This window comes from Lepidothrix coronata, unplaced genomic scaffold (assembly GCF_001604755.1).
Source record: "Lepidothrix coronata isolate B3197 unplaced genomic scaffold, Lepidothrix_coronata-1.0 Scaffold27, whole genome shotgun sequence".
Taxonomy (NCBI): Eukaryota; Metazoa; Chordata; class Aves; order Passeriformes; family Pipridae; genus Lepidothrix; species Lepidothrix coronata.
This window is the reverse complement of record NW_016690207.1, coordinates 390,721-407,969: the sequence shown is the minus strand read 5'-3', so window position 1 is coordinate 407,969 and position 17,249 is coordinate 390,721. Positions and strand designations below refer to the sequence as shown.

The 17,249-nt window shown below is 46.5% G+C and overlaps 1 protein-coding gene across 1 annotated transcript in view; it reads left to right on the top strand.

Annotated features, from left to right (window-relative positions):
- The window catches only part of KMT2A (lysine methyltransferase 2A), a 41,185-nt gene that overhangs the window by 127 nt on the left and 23,809 nt on the right, over positions 1-17,249 (top strand). Inside the window, exons 2-9 of the mRNA XM_017809560.1 lie at positions 8,094-8,163; positions 8,817-11,485; positions 12,764-12,941; positions 13,325-13,559; positions 14,535-14,599; positions 15,116-15,487; positions 16,103-16,176; positions 16,813-16,941. Coding sequence (XP_017665049.1) covers positions 8,936-11,485; positions 12,764-12,941; positions 13,325-13,559; positions 14,535-14,599; positions 15,116-15,487; positions 16,103-16,176; positions 16,813-16,941 — 3,603 coding nt within the window. The 5' untranslated portion in view covers positions 8,094-8,163; positions 8,817-8,935. The remainder of the gene's footprint in view (positions 1-8,093; positions 8,164-8,816; positions 11,486-12,763; positions 12,942-13,324; positions 13,560-14,534; positions 14,600-15,115; positions 15,488-16,102; positions 16,177-16,812; positions 16,942-17,249) is intronic.

Genomic DNA, 17,249 nt, shown 5'->3' with positions numbered 1-17,249 from the left:
GGGGGGGGGGGGGGGGGGGGGGGGGGGGGGGGGGGGGGGGGGGGGGGGGGGGGGGGGGGGGGGGGGGGGGGGGGGGGTCCCGGGCGCAGCATCCCCGGCGGCGGCGGCGGCCCGAGCACACCCGGGCACACCCACCCAGCCCTGCCCGCACAGCCCGCCCGCCGCCGGACACACCTCCCGCGCCCCGCACAAAGGGCGCGCCCCGCGGGGGGGGGGCGGCGGGACCTGGCGGGCGGGGGTCGATGCCAGTCCCGCTCCTGGTCCCGCCGCCCCCGCGGTCCCTCCCCGCGCACGCGACTTGCCGCCGGTGCGTCCTCCCCGCCGCCGCCTCCATTATCCGCCTCCCGCCGCTCCCGCGGCGGGGCGGGATGGGATGGGATGCGGAGCGCGCATCCCGCCGCCGGGAGCGAGGTAGGATGGATGGGGCCGCGGGGCTCCCCGTGCGGAGGATGCTCGGCGGGGTGACGCGTCCTTCCTCGGGCTCGACCGCTCGGAGGGCCGCGCTGTCAGCCCCTCCTGCGGGCCCGGCGGTGGGCGCCGCGCACCGGCTCTCCTCCTCCTCTTCCTCCTCCTCTTCCTCCTCCTCCCTTTCGCTGCCGTGGATGCCCAGGCGGAGCCCGGGGCGGCGGGCCCGGTGCGAGGCCGTTTGCTGGCACACGGAGCGCTGGCTCTCCTTTTTTATCTTTTTTTTTTTTTTTTTTTTTTCTGAGTTGCTCTTCTTCCTGCCTTCATTTTTATTTTTTTTTTAAGGCTTGCTAAGGCAGCCGGAGCGGGGGTCTGACAACAACCCATCTATTGACAGAACAGGGAAGACATGATGGGGGTGTGTTACTTACTACGAGCTGCAGCGATGTTTTGCATCGCTCGTTGGCTGCGTCGTTGCGCCGGCAAGAGAATTCCCTGGGTTCTTTGTAGCAGGAGGGGTCTGTGGGGTTTTGAAGGGCCAGTGCTGTCTCTTCTTCTCCAGGCAGGGTGTCAGTTGCAGGGTGGGTGAACATATCTTTGTCTATATTTTGTCCATTTAAAGAGCAGTTGCTTTCCTTTTCCATCGCTGGCCGAAGCAGAGTTTATTAAAAGACACATGAAAATACGGTTTTCCCGTGTCTTTCCGGCTTCGTTTTGGTATTTTCTGTTGGGTGCCATGAAGTGGAGCTCTTCGCTCGCGGCTGAGCTGGAGGAATTCCCGGGCTGCAGAGCAGCAGCTCCCGCGGTGCGGGAGGGACGGGGTTGTGTTTGCACGGGCAGAGCTGAGCGTGGGGACAGTCCTCCCCTCACCTGCACGGACTCTGGGGTGTGGCTCGCACTGCCCTCTCATTAACACCGGCACCTTAGGGGCTGTGCTTTGGGATAATTGTCCGCGTTGCTGTTTGAAGTAGACATGGCTCAGTGGAATTCACCGAGTCCTCTGGGAAGCAGTTAATATCTCACCAGCACTAGTTCAGGGGCAGAAATGACTGAGATCTGGCTAACCAGGCTGACCACAGACTTAACAACTGGGGAGATTTTCATGTGGGGGAAGGCAAGTTGCTTTGTTTCTTTTTTTTCTTTCTTTTTTTTCTAAGATGACATTGGTCTGTGGTTTGTTTGTTTAATTTCAATTGTCTTAAAGTTTATTTTTGCATTTCAAAAAAGCTCCAAAACATATTTGAGATATATTTGTGAGATTGGCCTTTAGGGCATTTTTGCATTAAAATAAAATAGCTTGCATGCATTCTAGGCGTGGCAGCTGTTGAGCACAGGGTCTCTTGGATCTTAAGAACTCTGCTTCTTACAAAACTTTTCTATTTAGCTCGTAAAAACTTCTGTCTAATAATATTGCATACAGTGGAAAGTAATGATAAACGTTGCTTTGTGGCTTGGTGTCTGTAGGTTGAGCTTTACCTGACCCCTTGTGAGCCAGGCAGGGGCAGACCCCAGGTGCTTTCCCTCACTCTGGATTTACAGCATGTGCTGGCGCTCTGAGGTGTACTCAGGGAGCAGACCCTCACAAATATTCAGATTGAGTTAACTCGGTTGATTCCTCTCCTTTGGTGATACTTAAGAAACAAAGCATTTTTGCATTGAAGGATGTAGTTCTCCTGGCCAATGAGTTTCTCTGCACTTATCGTGGTCCTAGTGAAGAACACACAGATGCTACTGGTCACCAGAAGCTGTAGCACAAGCTTTTCTGTCCTGCAGTACAAGTTCTCTGTGGGGGTGGGAGTAGGGTTGTGAAAAGAGCTCTGGCACATGTAGGAAATCAGCACGTGAGTGCCACCAGTGGTCTCTCTAGAGGACAGGGCAGCTGTGTGCAGTGTGGGAACCCATGTGGTACCCGCTCTGGGCAGAGATGTTCTACTAGAAGGGGGCTTTCAGAAGTCCCCTTTGTAGTAGGGCTCACCATGCCCTTTCAATAACTGCCTGGTGCTCACACTGTTCACTTCCACAAGGTTGAGGGTCTTACCTGAACCAGGCTAGTTACAGTCTTCAGCTGGGTTGACAGTCCGCATCAGGAATAAACTTGGAGCAATTGCTTGGAGGTCAGGAGCTGGTGGGGATTAGAGGAAATACTCTGTTATCTTTTCATGTACAACTTCTCCTCTCTGCTTTTTTTTTTTTCTTTTGGACCTCATTCCCATGTACACAGGCACCTGTTGAATTTGGGCATTACCATCAAAGTTTGATGGTAAAATGTTGAAGTCCAGAACAAGTATTAGACTCAGTCTTTCCCTTGTCTCCTTAGCCATTTTATGGTACATAGCAGACTTTATTTCTCATTTAAAAGGTACCTGAATTCTGGGATGTCAGGGCATTCTCCCCAGGTTCAGGTCACTTTGTACAAATTCTTGTCTTCTGCTGTAGCTCAGTGTTGTGCTGAGTTATCTTGAAACCAGCTCCTGTTAAAGGAGCGACATTCTGATACTCGATTTTAGCACCACAAGAGTTGCCAGCGGGACTTTTTGCACAGTGAAGCTGTAACTGCTTGAACAGCAGGGTTTGTACTGTGCACTGGCCCTTCAGCTCTGAGTGAGTGGTGCTGTAGGAATAAGGAAAACTGGGTTGTGTTTTCTTGATTTGTTATGTCAATATTTGGTATAAAAGAAGCATAAATGTAGTTGTTAAATATCTGGTCTTTCTGTCAGTTCAGAGCTTCCTGCATATCCCTGAAGTAAAATTTGCACTGGCTGAAAGTTGCAGGTGCCCAAGGTTTGCAGTGGGATGTGGTGGTGATGGTGGTGCCTCTGGTAGCACTATTGTAATTATATGTGGGCACAATCTTCTACCAGTTGTGGATGTTTGCTGATGGCTGGTTTTTTTGCAAATGGCACTAGATCCATGTGCCGGGCGGAAGGAGCAGCTTCCATGCTGCCAGCACAGTCATGCCTGAGCTGGAAGTATGAATTTCTTTCCTCCATGGGCATTAAAATTCTGTTTGTCTCAGAATTTCCTCTCCTAGTGTTATGTTGGTCAGTTACTATAAAACTGCCCGTGTGTTTAATGTGTGAGGTGGAGGTGTAGAGCCCTGCCTGCCACTGGTACCATGGTCGCTGTACATGCACATGGTGAGGGAGATGCAGGCCTGAGAGACAGAGGCTCCTTCGTGCATTGTTCCCTTCCTGAAGACTCTAGTGCTCCTTTGTCAGATGTGTGTAAATAAAAGTATATTTTAAGCATCTTGGGGATGTTCCCATTTGTGTGGGTTGGTCAGCGTTGTGCAGTGCTCCAAACCCTCAGAGGGATTTTGTTGGAGTTTGTTAGGAATTTGGGAAGCTGTTTTGGAGTGGAAGGTGGTGTGGCTGGTCCCATTGGCAGGAGTGGTGGGCAGGTAGGGCAGCTTCAGAGCAGCAGCAGTGCACTGATCAGTTTGTTCCAGGGGCTTTTCGGCATTGCGCTTCCTTCAACTGGAAAGCTCCCGGGACAGACTCGCAACAGTGTTTCACTACCTGCTTTCTCTGTTGGCATAGGAGCCTGAACTGCAGGTTTTACCAGCATCTCATTGGAGGAAACAAGGGAAGAGACTGGGTGACTCCTGGGGTCAGTGGTTCTTCACTTCTCAGGGATAGCACAGAATTCCCAGAGGGGGGTTTACTATTCCCTCAGAGCTGAGCTGAAGCATAGTTTGACTTAAATAATATTTCTTTAGGAAATGTATTTCTTTAGGAGCGAAAGATGAGTTTGCTACTACAAAAGACTTTTTTTAATGCATCAGTACAGCAGCTCTAGGCTTTTCTCTCACTATCTCCAAGCTAAATCTTTCTAGGTGATGGTTTGACTGACCCTCTTCCTTGAAAGCTTGTTGTGACCAGCATGAGGGTGTTTCAGGTGCTCTAGTAAGCATTCCTCTGTGTTCAGAGGAGCATAATTCAGAATTTCTCATCCAGGATGGAACCTGGACTCTATGGAAAGTAAGGACCAGTTGTGTTGTTAGTGGGCTGCTGGTGTAAGTTAGTCTGGTCTCCTACTTGCAGCTTGACTAGCTGTACTGTTACTGGCTGTACTCTTACTTCCTAACACTGAATATTTTCATTTTCCCTCTAGCAAGCTGGCAAGACAGATCTGTACGCTCAGTAATACTGTCAGAACAGGTGCTCTCTGAGCCTCAGCCTTGTAAAGAGCAACATGCACTTTCAAATTCTAAAATTAGGTGTCATCCAAGGGGCTCCAGAAGCTGCAGTCCTAATCACAGTTGTATTGCTGTGCGTGATTCCCGAGGGTATAGCTGCAGCATTGTAGTTTGGGGGTTGTCATGTGGGGGTGACCCAGCCAGGAGTTCTCCTGTGCTCTCAGGATGTGGTCTGTAGGTTGTTGCTGCTCTGAGGGGAAGCCCCAGCCAAGTCTGGGCATCACTCTTGGTCTGAGCTTCTGTTGAATTAAACAATGAAAGGATGAGTGGACCCTCATCTGAGTCCATGCATAATGGTCACCCCAGGTGCTCTGCTGCTTATTATTGAAGTTGCATCACAAGCTGTGGCTTGGGAAGCATTTCCCTGAACTCCCAGGTGACTCCACTCCTCTCCCAACACCAGCACAGAGTGCACGCAGTGTTTGTCTCTAATTGCCAACTTCCAAGGGTGTTTACTCTGCTGAGTCTGGTAGATATTGTGCTGTAGTTACTAAGCAGGCATCTGAATGAGCTTCTAAAAATAGCTTATCCCTTTACAAGAAGGTGAGGTGCTGCCTAATTGGGGCCAAACCCAGGATGAAGAATGGGAAGAGAAGTATAGGTCAGGTGAATCTATTGTAAAATTAAATAAACCTTTTCAGGTGCTGATTGGATTAACTGCATTGCTGGCTTAATGCTGGTGACAGTCCTGTGCAACTTCACAGATCTGTAGTAGTATGTGTTATACTTTTATTCCTCAGACAGAGGTCGGAACTTCAGTCAGTACCTGTAGAGTAGTTTCTCATTTGAAGGTGGATTTTCCTCCAAGATCTTTACTTGGAAATTCTTTGAAAAGTAATTTTGCTCAAAAGTGTTGTGATAGACGTTTGCTTGCAACTTCTCTGTTCTTTAGTAGCTGGGGAGAAGCCTTTCTTCATCTGCTCACAACTCTGAGGTTGAACCCAGGTGGGATAGTGTAATGTTTGAGTCAGAGATGTACATGTAAGCTTTGCTGCCCAGAGAGATTGTCCTGTGCATGCCTGGTTAGGCTTCATGTGTTGCACGAGGCACACCTTCCCATGTCCTTGTATATATAATAATTTTTTGTACTGCGTTATCCTTTTTCAGGTAAATGAGGTCATGTTCAGAATCATTATGTTTTTTAATCAGTCTCCATCTGTCATGCTTTATAGTCACTTCTAAAAAAATAGAGGGAAACTGTTCCTGCCTTGTTTGCCTCAAAGCTGCATTTTGACATGTGATGGCCAACTGGATGGGTTAGCTTGGCAAACACGTAGTGGTACTTAGTGGCTTTCTTGATCTCTGACAGGTCACAGAGCTGCTTTCTCAGGTAGTGACAGTGACTGCTTAGAGGTCATCTATACACTCATGAATGTCACTGAACCAGATAATGCAGGTGATGCTTTGGTCATGCTACTTGTGTTTGTAAATGAAGCCAAAGTGATTGTTTTGTGGAGGGAGCCTTTTTGCTGTAGACAATTCTGGTGGCTGCTTGATAGGCCATGGGGAAAAAGTTATCATTCCCAGACTATCAGGCCAAAGCCAGAATTAATGTATCCCATTGGAAAAGTAAGGTAACAGGGCTCGGTTTGAAAATAATGGCAGTTCTAGTCTGTGGATTATGACTGGCAATTGTCAAAAATGTGGCAAGTACTGATTTAGAAGTCACAGATAAAATAAATAATGACTGTAGGACCCAGGATAACAAGATGAAGAAAAGATTCATGGCAGCCACAGGAACTTGGAGGCCGGTGCAAGTCAGGAAATTGCACGGGGTGAGCGGCTGCTCCCTTTGCATTTCCAAACCTGACTGTTCTTAGAGTGCTTGTTGTTTCTCTGCGTGCCTTCTCAGCGTTGAGAGCATTCAGCCCGCACCTGTCTCCGCTGGCAGCCTCTCCCTTTGTCGGGGCTGGGACCCTTTCCCTGCCTGCGCCCACGCAGGCAGCAGCACAGCGCAGCAGTGTTTACATCCTGCAGCGAGCCCACGTGCTCGGGAGCGGCAGGCAGGCGTGACAGCCGCTGATCCGCAGTGTTGGGAGCGGGCAGCCGTGCTCCCGCAGCTGCTCTCGCTCCGCTTGCATTGCTGCAGGATGGAAGTTGGGAAGCGGTAGCTTCTCCCTTTCGGGAAATGTCCTTCAGGGGTTCTGCGTGATGCCAGGTGCCTCAGGCAGAAGCAATGCCTTTTGGCATAATTTTGTTTCTTCTATGTTGCTGTATCATTGCTTTTTCCGGTTTCCTTGGCATCACTGCTGCAAGTGCAGAGAGCAGATAGGCAGCAGGGATGTGAGGAGGGCCATGGCCACCCCCTCCTTCAGCAGCGTGTGCGGGTGATGGCTTCCAGTGATTAACTGCAGCCCGAGGGGGTATGTGTTGTATTTGACTGGCCAGAGCAGTTATCTGCATTGAGAACCTGGATGGTTGGCTGGTCAGAACACTTAGTGTATTTGAATTGTTTATGCTGGAGCTCATCAGACAGAAACCAGGCAGAAAATTTTGAGAAATAGTTTGATCTAAAGCCTTGCTGCTTTTCATCACATCACAACTCCTATAGACACAGGTGTGGGTCTCAGTGTGTGTGGTTCAATTTCTTTAAAACCAGACTGTGGTTTCAGTAGCTCAGGTGCTCTTTATTGGTCTGTCCTGGAAGTAGATGAAGTAGAAATTCCATGTAAAAAACAGGAGGCAGAACATGAGGGAACAATGTTACTTCTTTGCACAGTTTACTTTTACCCTTCACAGTGTTGCCCCTTTTCACTTCCAGGATACTGTTCTCACAGTGCCTGCCCTTCTCAAAGCTCAGCATGTGGCCACATCACACAGTGCTCTGAAGGGAAGAGCCAACATGAATACTTGAGGTGAAAATAGGAAAGGTGTAATGACATACAAAAAAAAAAAGTGTCACTACACATTTGGGTGGCAGATGAAAGGGATTGACCTTTAAGAGACTCCCTGATGCACCTGCCCTATGTAGACAGGGAGGCTCATACCTCTGTCAGAGGGAAGAGCTTCACAGCGTAAGTCATGTTTTCATCTCTCCTAAAGATCAAATCTGAAGTGAAGTAAAAAGAGAGGCTATACATGAGTTAGCAGGAAGTTGAGCTATGTTTGTACTAGAATAATAAACACGGAAACACTTCTTTTGCTGAAGTATGTCTTTAGGGTGGTTTGAATAATAGCTTACAGGAGCAGAGCTTTGTGGTTTGATAGGAGCAGCAGATTTTATGCATTAAGGATTTTTTCTGTGTATATTTGTCCTTTGTTTCACCGTAACTCTTTTTGATCACTCCATAGCTGTAAATTGTAGCTGCTGTGTATGTGTATATAAAAGTTGTTTTTCCTTTTTTAGCAATTGTTTGTTAGAAGAACAAATGCCAGTATCTTCTTTGGGGAAGGAAAATCCTCTAGAATCCTTTTGTGTTTTGATCACAGGGAAGTTCTTTGTAATGTTATCATCCCTGTCCTCAAACTTCCATCCGTTTTCTCATTGCAGGATGAACAGTTTTTAGGTTTTGGTTCAGATGAAGAAGTCAAAGTACGAAGTCCCACCAGGTCCCCCACAGGTAAGTTCAAGTTGCAGGATTGGGTGTTGACTTTCTGTTTTCCTTTGTGATGGCTTTGCTGAGCTTCTTCTGTTTGTTCCATCAAATCTCATTCACCATAAAAGCCACCCCAGTCTCTGGATTTAACGCAGTTAAGTGTTGGACTCTGTATGTCTGATCTGTAAAGGAACAGAGAAACTTTGAGAAAAAGAATTATACTGATGAAACCAGTATTTGAAACCTCATGTCAGAGGTTTGACTGGTACTAGAGAAGAAGGATTTTTTTTTTTTCAACCAACTGTGATCTGCTTAAAAAAAATCTTTTAATGTGTTTAAAAGGTGGCGTGTGCCCTTGAGAATTATTGCCCCTGCCCAACATGAGGTTGGTACTGGGTTTGTGCCATTGCATATCTAGTTGTTGGGAAAAGGCAAGCTTACATTTTTAAAAATGTTATCTCCATGATATCTTATGTGGGAGAAGAGGTTTGTTGGGAAGGTACTCTCTACATGTAGTGATAAAATGGTATTTCTATTTGTTGATTATCTGAAATGTTTTGGCAACTTGTGCAGGCAGTGTGACTGATACTGAGTAAATACTTGTGTGACCTGGGTAATGCTGATCCCACACTCAGGGAAATTTAATATGTACTCTACATTCTCTACTTCCCTCTCAGTTAAATCTAGTCCACGGAAACCTCGTGGGAGGCCCCGGAGCAGTTCTGACCGAAGTTCAGCTGTACTGTCAGACTCTTCGTCGGTGTGTTCCCCTTCGAGCAAGTCTGAAACCACATCCATGGAGAAAGTAAAGAAGAAGGAGTCGAAGAGTGGGGAAAAAAGACGAGGAAGACCTCCAACACTTACAAGTGTGAAATTCAAATTATCACAAGAGAAGGACACATCAGACATTCAAAAGGGCAGCAAAGAAGAAAAAGAGAGTCTGAAAAAAATCAAAAGGTCACCATCCACTACATTTCAGCAAGCAGCTAAAATCAAGAAATTAAGAACTAGTAAGCTCTCCCCACTGAAATCTAAATTCAAGCCTGGGGCAAAACTTCAGATTGGGAGGAAGAGCGTTCAGATTGTGCGCAGGAGAGGCAGGCCACCGTCCTCTGAACGGGTAAAGACTTCCTCAACTTTAGTCATAAACTCACAGCTGGAGAAGCCTCAGAGGATTCGCAAAGAAAAGGATGGCACGCCACCTCTCACAAAGGAAGAGAAGACTGCTGTCAGACAGAGCCCGCGCAGGATTAAACCCGTTAGGATTATACCTTCCACCAAAAGGACAGATGCCACAATTGCTAAGCAACTCTTGCAGAGGGCTAAAAAAGGAGCACAAAAAAAGATTGAGAAAGAAGCAGCCAAACTGCAGGGCAGGAAGGGGAGAACCCAGCTCAAAAATATCCGACAGTTCATCATGCCAGTTGTGAGTGCGATCTCTTCACGGATTATCAAAACACCCAAACGGTTTATTGAGGATGAAGACTACGATCCTCCTATTAAAATATCCAGACTAGAATCCACACCAAACAGCAGGTTCAGCGCTACATCTTGTGGCTCCAGTGAAAAGTCCAGTGCCGCTTCTCAGCATTCGTCTCAGATGTCTTCGGACTCCTCACGGTCCAGCAGCCCCAGCGTGGATACATCTACGGACTCCCAGGCTTCCGAGGAGATGCAGACACTTTCTGAGGAGCGAAGCAATACTCCAGAAGTTCACACTCCACTGCCTGTTTCTCAGTCCCCTGAAAATGATAACAGTGATAGGCGAAACAGAAGATTTTCGATAACAGAAAGAAGTTTTGGCCAGAGGACTGCAAAAAAGCTGTCGGCCTTACCAAGTGTGCCGCAGCAGCAATCTTCCTCCTCTCCTCCTCCCCCTTTGCTCACTCCCCCACCACCACTGCAGCCTGCTTCCAGCATCTCAGACCATACCCCTTGGCTAATGCCTCCAACCATACCATTAGCCTCGCCCTTTCTTCCTGCTTCTGCTGCGCCCATGCAAGAGAAACGAAAGTCAATTCTGCGAGAGCCGACGTTTAGGTGGACCTCCCTGAAACATTCCAGGTCAGAGCCACAGTACTTCTCATCAGCAAAATATGCCAAAGAGGGTCTTATTCGCAAACCAATATTTGATAACTTCAGACCCCCGCCGCTGACACCGGAGGATGTTGGCTTTGCATCTGGCTTCTCAACACCAGGTGCCACGGCTCCCACACGTCTGTTTTCGCTTCACTCTGGAGCCAGGTTTGACATGCACAAGAGAAGTCCTCTGCTGCGAGCACCCCGGTTCACGCCGAGCGAGGCCCACTCCCGGATCTTCGAGTCAGTAACTCTGCCCTCATCAGTCGGTCGCGCCGCCACAGGGACCTCTGCTGCGGGTGTGTCCTCTCGGAGGCGGAAGAGGAAAGCGTTCAGCCCCATCCGATCAGAACCCAGATCTCCTTCACACTCCATGAGGACAAGGAGCGGGAGGCTTAGTACCTCTGACCTGACAACTCTCACCCCACAGTCTTCTGTCTCTTCCTCATTAACTAGCATTTCAGTTAGTTCTCTCGCCACTAGTGCCTTAAATTCAACTTTTACTTTTCCCTCTCATTCCCTATCGCAGTCTGGGGAATCAGCAGAAAGAAGCCAGAGACCGAGGAAGCAAACGAGCGCTCCAGCAGAGCCTTTCTCATCCAGTAGCCCTACTCCTCTCTTCCCTTGGTTCACATCGAGTCCCCAGACAGAGAGAGGCAGAAACAAGGACAGGGCAGCAGAGGAACTCTCCAAAGATAAAGATGCTGACAAAAACCTGGAGAAGGACAAAAGCAGAGAGAAAGACAGAGAGAGGGAAAAGGAGAACAAACGGGAGTCAAGGAAAGAGAAAAGGAGAAAAGGGTCAGAAATTCAGAGTAGCTCTGCTTTGTTTCCTGTAGGTAAAATGCCCAAAGAAAAAGTTGTCAGCGAAGATGTTGCAGCATCATCATCTGCCAAAAAAACTGCTGGGCGGAAGAAGTCTACAGCAGTAGATCCCACGGCAGATGTTTCCGCTGCTGCTCTGGTAGATACGGCAGCTGTCAAAACCAAAACGTCCAAGAAAGGTAGAGGGGGCTTAGACAAATCAGACCTGGACGTCAGCCCTGCTGTGCCATCTTTGGAGAAGGAAAAAGCTCTGCGTCTTTCTGCTCCTTCATCAAGCACTGTTAAACATTCCGCTTCCTCCATCAGCTCTATGTTGGCTCAAGCAGACAAACTGCCAATGACTGACAAGAGGGTGGCCAGTCTTCTGAAAAAGGCAAAAGCCCAGCTGTACAAGATCGAGAAGAGCAAGTCCCTCAAACAAGCGGATCAGCCAAAAGCACAGGTATTCCTTTTTCCAAGTTCAATTTTTTGCTAGAGTGCATCTTACTTTGAACTTGCTCTGAAAGTCACAGTAGCTTTTGTATCCTGAGTGAGAAGAATTAATGTGCCAAGCAAAGCAGCTGTTAGTGCAACAGATGGCAAATGATTAGAAAACAAGGAGCCCTGGGCAGAAGCTGAGGGGAAGAGGGAGCTGCTGTATAGTGAACTCAGGGGGGAGCTGCGTGTGTTTTAGAGACCAGTATGGCATAGCTGCTTATTGGGTTTCTCTGAATAAATCTAAGCAAAGTGATGGTCTAGAGTAGTACTGTCTCTGAAAAGTGCAGTTCCAGCAAAATGCGGTGTCTCTCTTGGCCTTGACATTTCTTGTGGACCCTCCTTGAGTGTAAGGCTGGCTTCTGAAGAGCAAGTTGTTCCCTTAGTCTCTCTTGGTTTTTAACTTTGCACAGTGATCTGTCACTTATGAGAGGGAAGAAAATCCATTGGGATTTCACCTCTGATTTGGGGGACTGCTTCCTACCATTTTCCTCTTCTCCCTCTCCCCCACACCAAACCCACCCTTTTCTGCAGTCCTCTTTACCTACCAGAAAGGGAGGTGAGATACACTTTCAGGGAATACTTTTTATTTAAACTTTTCCTAACATCATTAGTGTTGAAAATCACTAGCACATATTTCAAATAGAAAATTCTCCAACTGGTGTCTCCAAAATGAAGAAGTATTTACTTCTGTATGTCTGACCTGGTGTAGCAGAAGCCCAGGCCCTCACAGTTGCTTGTTTGGGGTAGTTCTTTTGGTGGGAGATATTCCAGAATCTTATGATCAAAACACAGAAAATGGCACTAAAATGCTGCATTTGTTTAGCACCTAGTAAACAGAAGCCCTTCATCTGAGACACCAGCATCTGCAAAGCTCTCAAACAGCCTCATTTACTTCTGCCTTCTGCTGGATCAGTCAGCACTGAGTGCTGGTCCAAATCCAGTGGACTGATATTTGTGATGTCAGTGCCTTGATAACATGGCTTCATGAGCAAGTTGGTTTTCCAGTAGCGGACAGAAACTTACCTTGTAGCTCCAACTGAGTAAAACCTCTTGCTCTCTTGCATTTATCCTCCCTTGGATAGCTGAGGCTTAGAAGGCTGAATCTTTGTTTTTGTCACGATTCTTACAAAGTGCAAGCTAAGGTATAGTTTATCTCTGTTTAGAAGTTTCCATTACATGTTTCTCAGCCTCGTTTTGGTACCTTTCTTAAGAATACTGTCTGTTGTCATGTTCTGAAATCTAGGGGCAAGAGAGTGATTCATCAGAAACATCAGTCCGAGGACCACGAATAAAACATGTTTGCAGGAGAGCAGCTGTTGCGCTGGGCCGCAAGCGAGCAGTGTTTCCTGATGACATGCCCACTCTGAGTGCCTTACCGTGGGAAGAGCGGGAGAAGATACTGTCTTCCATGGGGAACGATGGTGAGTTGGGATTTCTAGGTTTTGTCTGGATTTGTACAAAGTCAGCTTCTGTTGACTGCTTACAATGAGGACTTCAAGTGATTAACAAGGGAAAAATATGTTAGAGCTCCGGGCTCTCTATTACAGTGCCACTCAAACAGGGTTAATCCTTTCAACCACTGGGAATTGTGTCAAATACATGTGTTCTGCACCAAACTTGTGTTCTGCAGAGGGGGGTGTGTGCATATACACATGTACACATCTGTGTATACACACGCTGACATACGAGTGTATACACACTCGTGTGGTTCTGCACATGAACTTAGACTTCTTGGACTAAATTAGACACTCCTGAAACATTCTTTAACATCAGCAAATTCACATTAGAAATGTTCTCTTGATAGATAAGTCATCGATAGCTGGCTCAGAAGAGGCTGAACCTCTTGCTCCACCTATAAAGCCCATTAAACCGGTTACCAGAAACAAGGCACAGCAAGAACCTCCGGTGAAGAAAGGCCGGCGCTCCAGGCGCTGTGGGCAGTGTTCGGGCTGTCAAGTTCCAGAGGACTGTGGTGTCTGCACTAACTGTCTAGACAAACCCAAGTTTGGTGGGCGCAATATAAAGAAGCAGTGCTGCAAGTAAGTGAGAAACTATGCCTGCACTGACTGGGATAAGTGTACCCTCACTCCGGGCCAGGAACAGCAGATTTGCCCTGTAGTATGGGCTTGGAGTGAGCTTGGCCTGGGCTGGGGCTGGATCAAAGCAGGGGACTATAAACAGCTTAAGAGTCAAGATCCCAAATCAAGATGAGCTTGTTATGAGCTCTTTCTCTGGAGGTCACTTCTGGTTTATTCTCCCCAGTTTGACGAAACTGGGATTGAGAAGTGTTTGGTGTGAGACCAGAGGCTTCTGTTATGGGATTTTGCAAGGGAGGCAATGTAGACATAAATATTTTTCTCTTATTTTCCAAACTGCATTCATGAAGAGCTTGTGTTTTCTAGATGATACTTATCTGCCTTATATACACTTTGTATATCAAAGATGTCTCTAGGTGTCATTAAGAAATACCACTCTTCTTTGATATCTCCTGTCATTTTTTGTACATATCCCTTAGATTGAACATTTTTAAATTGCTGCATTAAATTGATTTTACCAGGCTAGATAATCTATCTGAAAGGACAGCTGCTAAAGCAACACCAGTAGGTTGTTGTGGTATGAGAGCTGTTTATAAAGCCTTGCTGTGAGAATTGCTGTGTGAGAGTACTCTGCAGGCTGGAAGAAGTCTTGCTCTCAGCAGCTTTGCCCAGACCTCAGGCTGGGTTTCAGAGCCACAGGCCCTCCTACAAGAACAGACGCAGAAACAAAGCCTGGCCCAACATACAGAAGGCATTACATGCTAAGTATAAGACAAATAGGGAATAAAGCTGAATAAAGTTAACAAAAGCCTTGATCTCCTAAACCAGTCACACTCCAAGAGTACTTGATTTTGTCTGAACAAAAGTAGTGCTTATATTGATAATTTTATTTTCAGTTCTTCATGTTGAGTATTTATAGACTGTCCTCTTAATGTTTGCATCTTTATTCTGATTTCATGACATGTTCTTTATTTTTAGAATGAGGAAATGTCAAAATCTACAGTGGATGCCTTCAAAAGCTTATCTCCAGAAGCAAGCTAAAGGTAGGCTAAAGCACAAGAGAGAAGTTTTCATTTCATAGGTTTTGCTCTCTGTGCTGTTGTTGTGACTGCACTGAGCTTATAAAGGTTATTTTACAAGGAGCCACCCTGCCTGCACTGATGGCAGATGAAAGGGGCAGGAGAGATGTGGGTGCTGACAGCATTTGTACTCCCCTGTGTCTCTCAGCACTGGACTGGTAGTTTTGTTTCCTTTCTTTTGATTCATTTTCCTTCCTTTTCCTTCCTTCCTCACAAAGTCTGCTCGCAGCTCTGAATCTGTGCTGCTGCAGGAGGATGTTGCTTACTGCTGTCTCAGAATAGGGGTCCAAGGTATAAGAATACAGATTGAAGCACAAGCCAAGTGCATTAGTTTATTTTTTGAGTACAGTTTTTTCTTTCATATGACAGAATGATGAAGTTCTGAATCAAAGTGTCCGTATCGTTGTTTCAAAGAAGCAGCAAATTATTTGAAGTCACACCAGTTTGTCTTTTTGCTTTATCTCTGCTTCTTCTTCCTAGCTGCAAAAAAGAAAGAGAAGAAATCTAAGACAAATGAGAAGAAAGAAAGCCATTCTGGAAAAAATCAGTTGGACTCTGGACAGAAACAAGCTCCTCAAGCTGTCGCACCAAGAGAAGACAGTGCTGGGAAGAAGAGCAGTGAGCCTGCCCGTAAGCCTGTTGAGGAAAAGCATGAGGATGGGAATTCCTCCGTTCCCGTGTCAGAGCCCAAACCAGTTCCTACATCTGGTACCAGAAAGACTGGCAAGCAGACATTCCAGCAAGTCCAGCTCCCTCCTTCTCAGCCACCGAGCTCAGGGCCTTTGAAAAAAGAAGCACCTAAACTTAGCACTTCTGAGCCCAAGAAAAAGCAGACTCCCCAACCAGAAATAGGTAAATGGGACTATTTATCCTCAGTATGTTTGAGTCGTGTTAAGTAACAATATTAATACCAGTAAAAACTGTTGGGTTTTAAATATGATAAATGCTTTGTGGTGTGGTGAAAGTACAGCAGATTATTTTGAAAATTTTGCTTAGAACTGGCTTCTGTTTTGTTGAGCCACAGAGTATGTTGGGGCAGGGAGAAGGATGGCCATCCTGGTTGGGACTGAGTCATGTAGCTGTGGCAGTCTGGAAGTATGTTTTCAATACTGTTAAACCTGTCAACTTCCTAGTCTGAATGTGAAACCAGGAGGATGTAATCTTTAACACAAAAGCATAGTCCACTATTGGATGTAGTGCAGAGCAGAATGAACAGTGACCAGCCAGGCAGCTCTGGGATTTCTGTGGCTTTGCACCCACAGTGCTCCAGATTGTTAGCAGAGCAAACTCTGCTAGTCATGCCTCCAGGAGACTGCTCATAGTTGGTGAGGTGCAGCCACAGAAGAGGGTGGAAAAGTTCTAGTCTAAAACTCATCGCATGTTACCCAGCTGATTTTTTTCCCTTTTCTTCTCTACAGGTGGCTGTTAGTTACTTGAAATACTCATAATTTTTCCCCCCCTTCCTAGGCACAGAACAAAGCAAACAGAAAAAAATTGCTCCCCGTCCAACTTTCCCTGTGAAACAGAAACCAAAAGAAAAGGTGAATACTGTTTTTTGTACAGTCAGTAAAATTTCAAGCACCTGGAACTTCTCTCTGTCTAGGAAGTAGAACCATCTTGCGTAACCCTTTGCAGATACTTTTTTATATTTGGTTCTTAAAGATGTTAGGTTTTTCCTTGTTGGCTGTATATGGATACCAGAAAAACCTGGTCTATGCCTAAGATTCGGCTTAGGTGTTATTTTGATCTCGAAGACTTGTGCACTGGGGGGTGGAGGCTAGTTTTTCCATAAAAAATGGAACTACCTTTGTATCAGAAACAGCTCCGTCGTGGAAAAAAAAATAATAGTCTTATTTAAATATGAGGGAGAAGTGCATAGGGCCTGATTACACCCAGAGTTGCCCCACTGCAGCAAAAGACCAACCCGCGCTCTGGTGGGAGAGAACAACGTGATGGTAGAGGAAACTGCAGTACATGGAATTACAACTGTAATTGCATGTGGAATGCTCTTAGGGAATGGTTTGTGGAACGGTCACTTCCCTGCAGCTTCGACACACTCATTAATTCTGTGCTGATTTGGGGGTTTGTCTGTGAATTATCTACAGCATCGGATATAACAGCAGGGTAAGTTCTAATGTCCGGGGTTGAGATTAATGCAGGCTCCTTTGCTTGACCAGGAAAAGCCCCCTCCTCTAAGCAAGCCAGAGAGCAGCACGCTGAACTTGCTCAGCACTCTGACTAACGGCAGCAGTTCCAAGCAAAAGCCACCTACAGATGGAGTCCACAGAATCCGAGTGGATTTCAAGGTAGAGGACAAAATGTTTTAAGTATTTGAATGTTCCATGGCTCTAGACACTGGAACTAGAGTCCCCTGAGAGTGCTGAGTTTGTGTGTCTGGTACCTTTCCCAGGGAACTGCAAATAGGAGCCTCATGAAGTCACTTGGTTGATTCTTAGAAGCTTGTTATGCCTTTTTTTTCCTTATAATTAGAGTACTGGATGAAGAGACACTTAAAGCTTTAAAACCTTAACTGTCAATGTGTGAGGATGAGCAAGAATTTGAGGTTTATGAAGAATTATTCCATTAAGATGGAACTTTAAATCCTTACCACAAC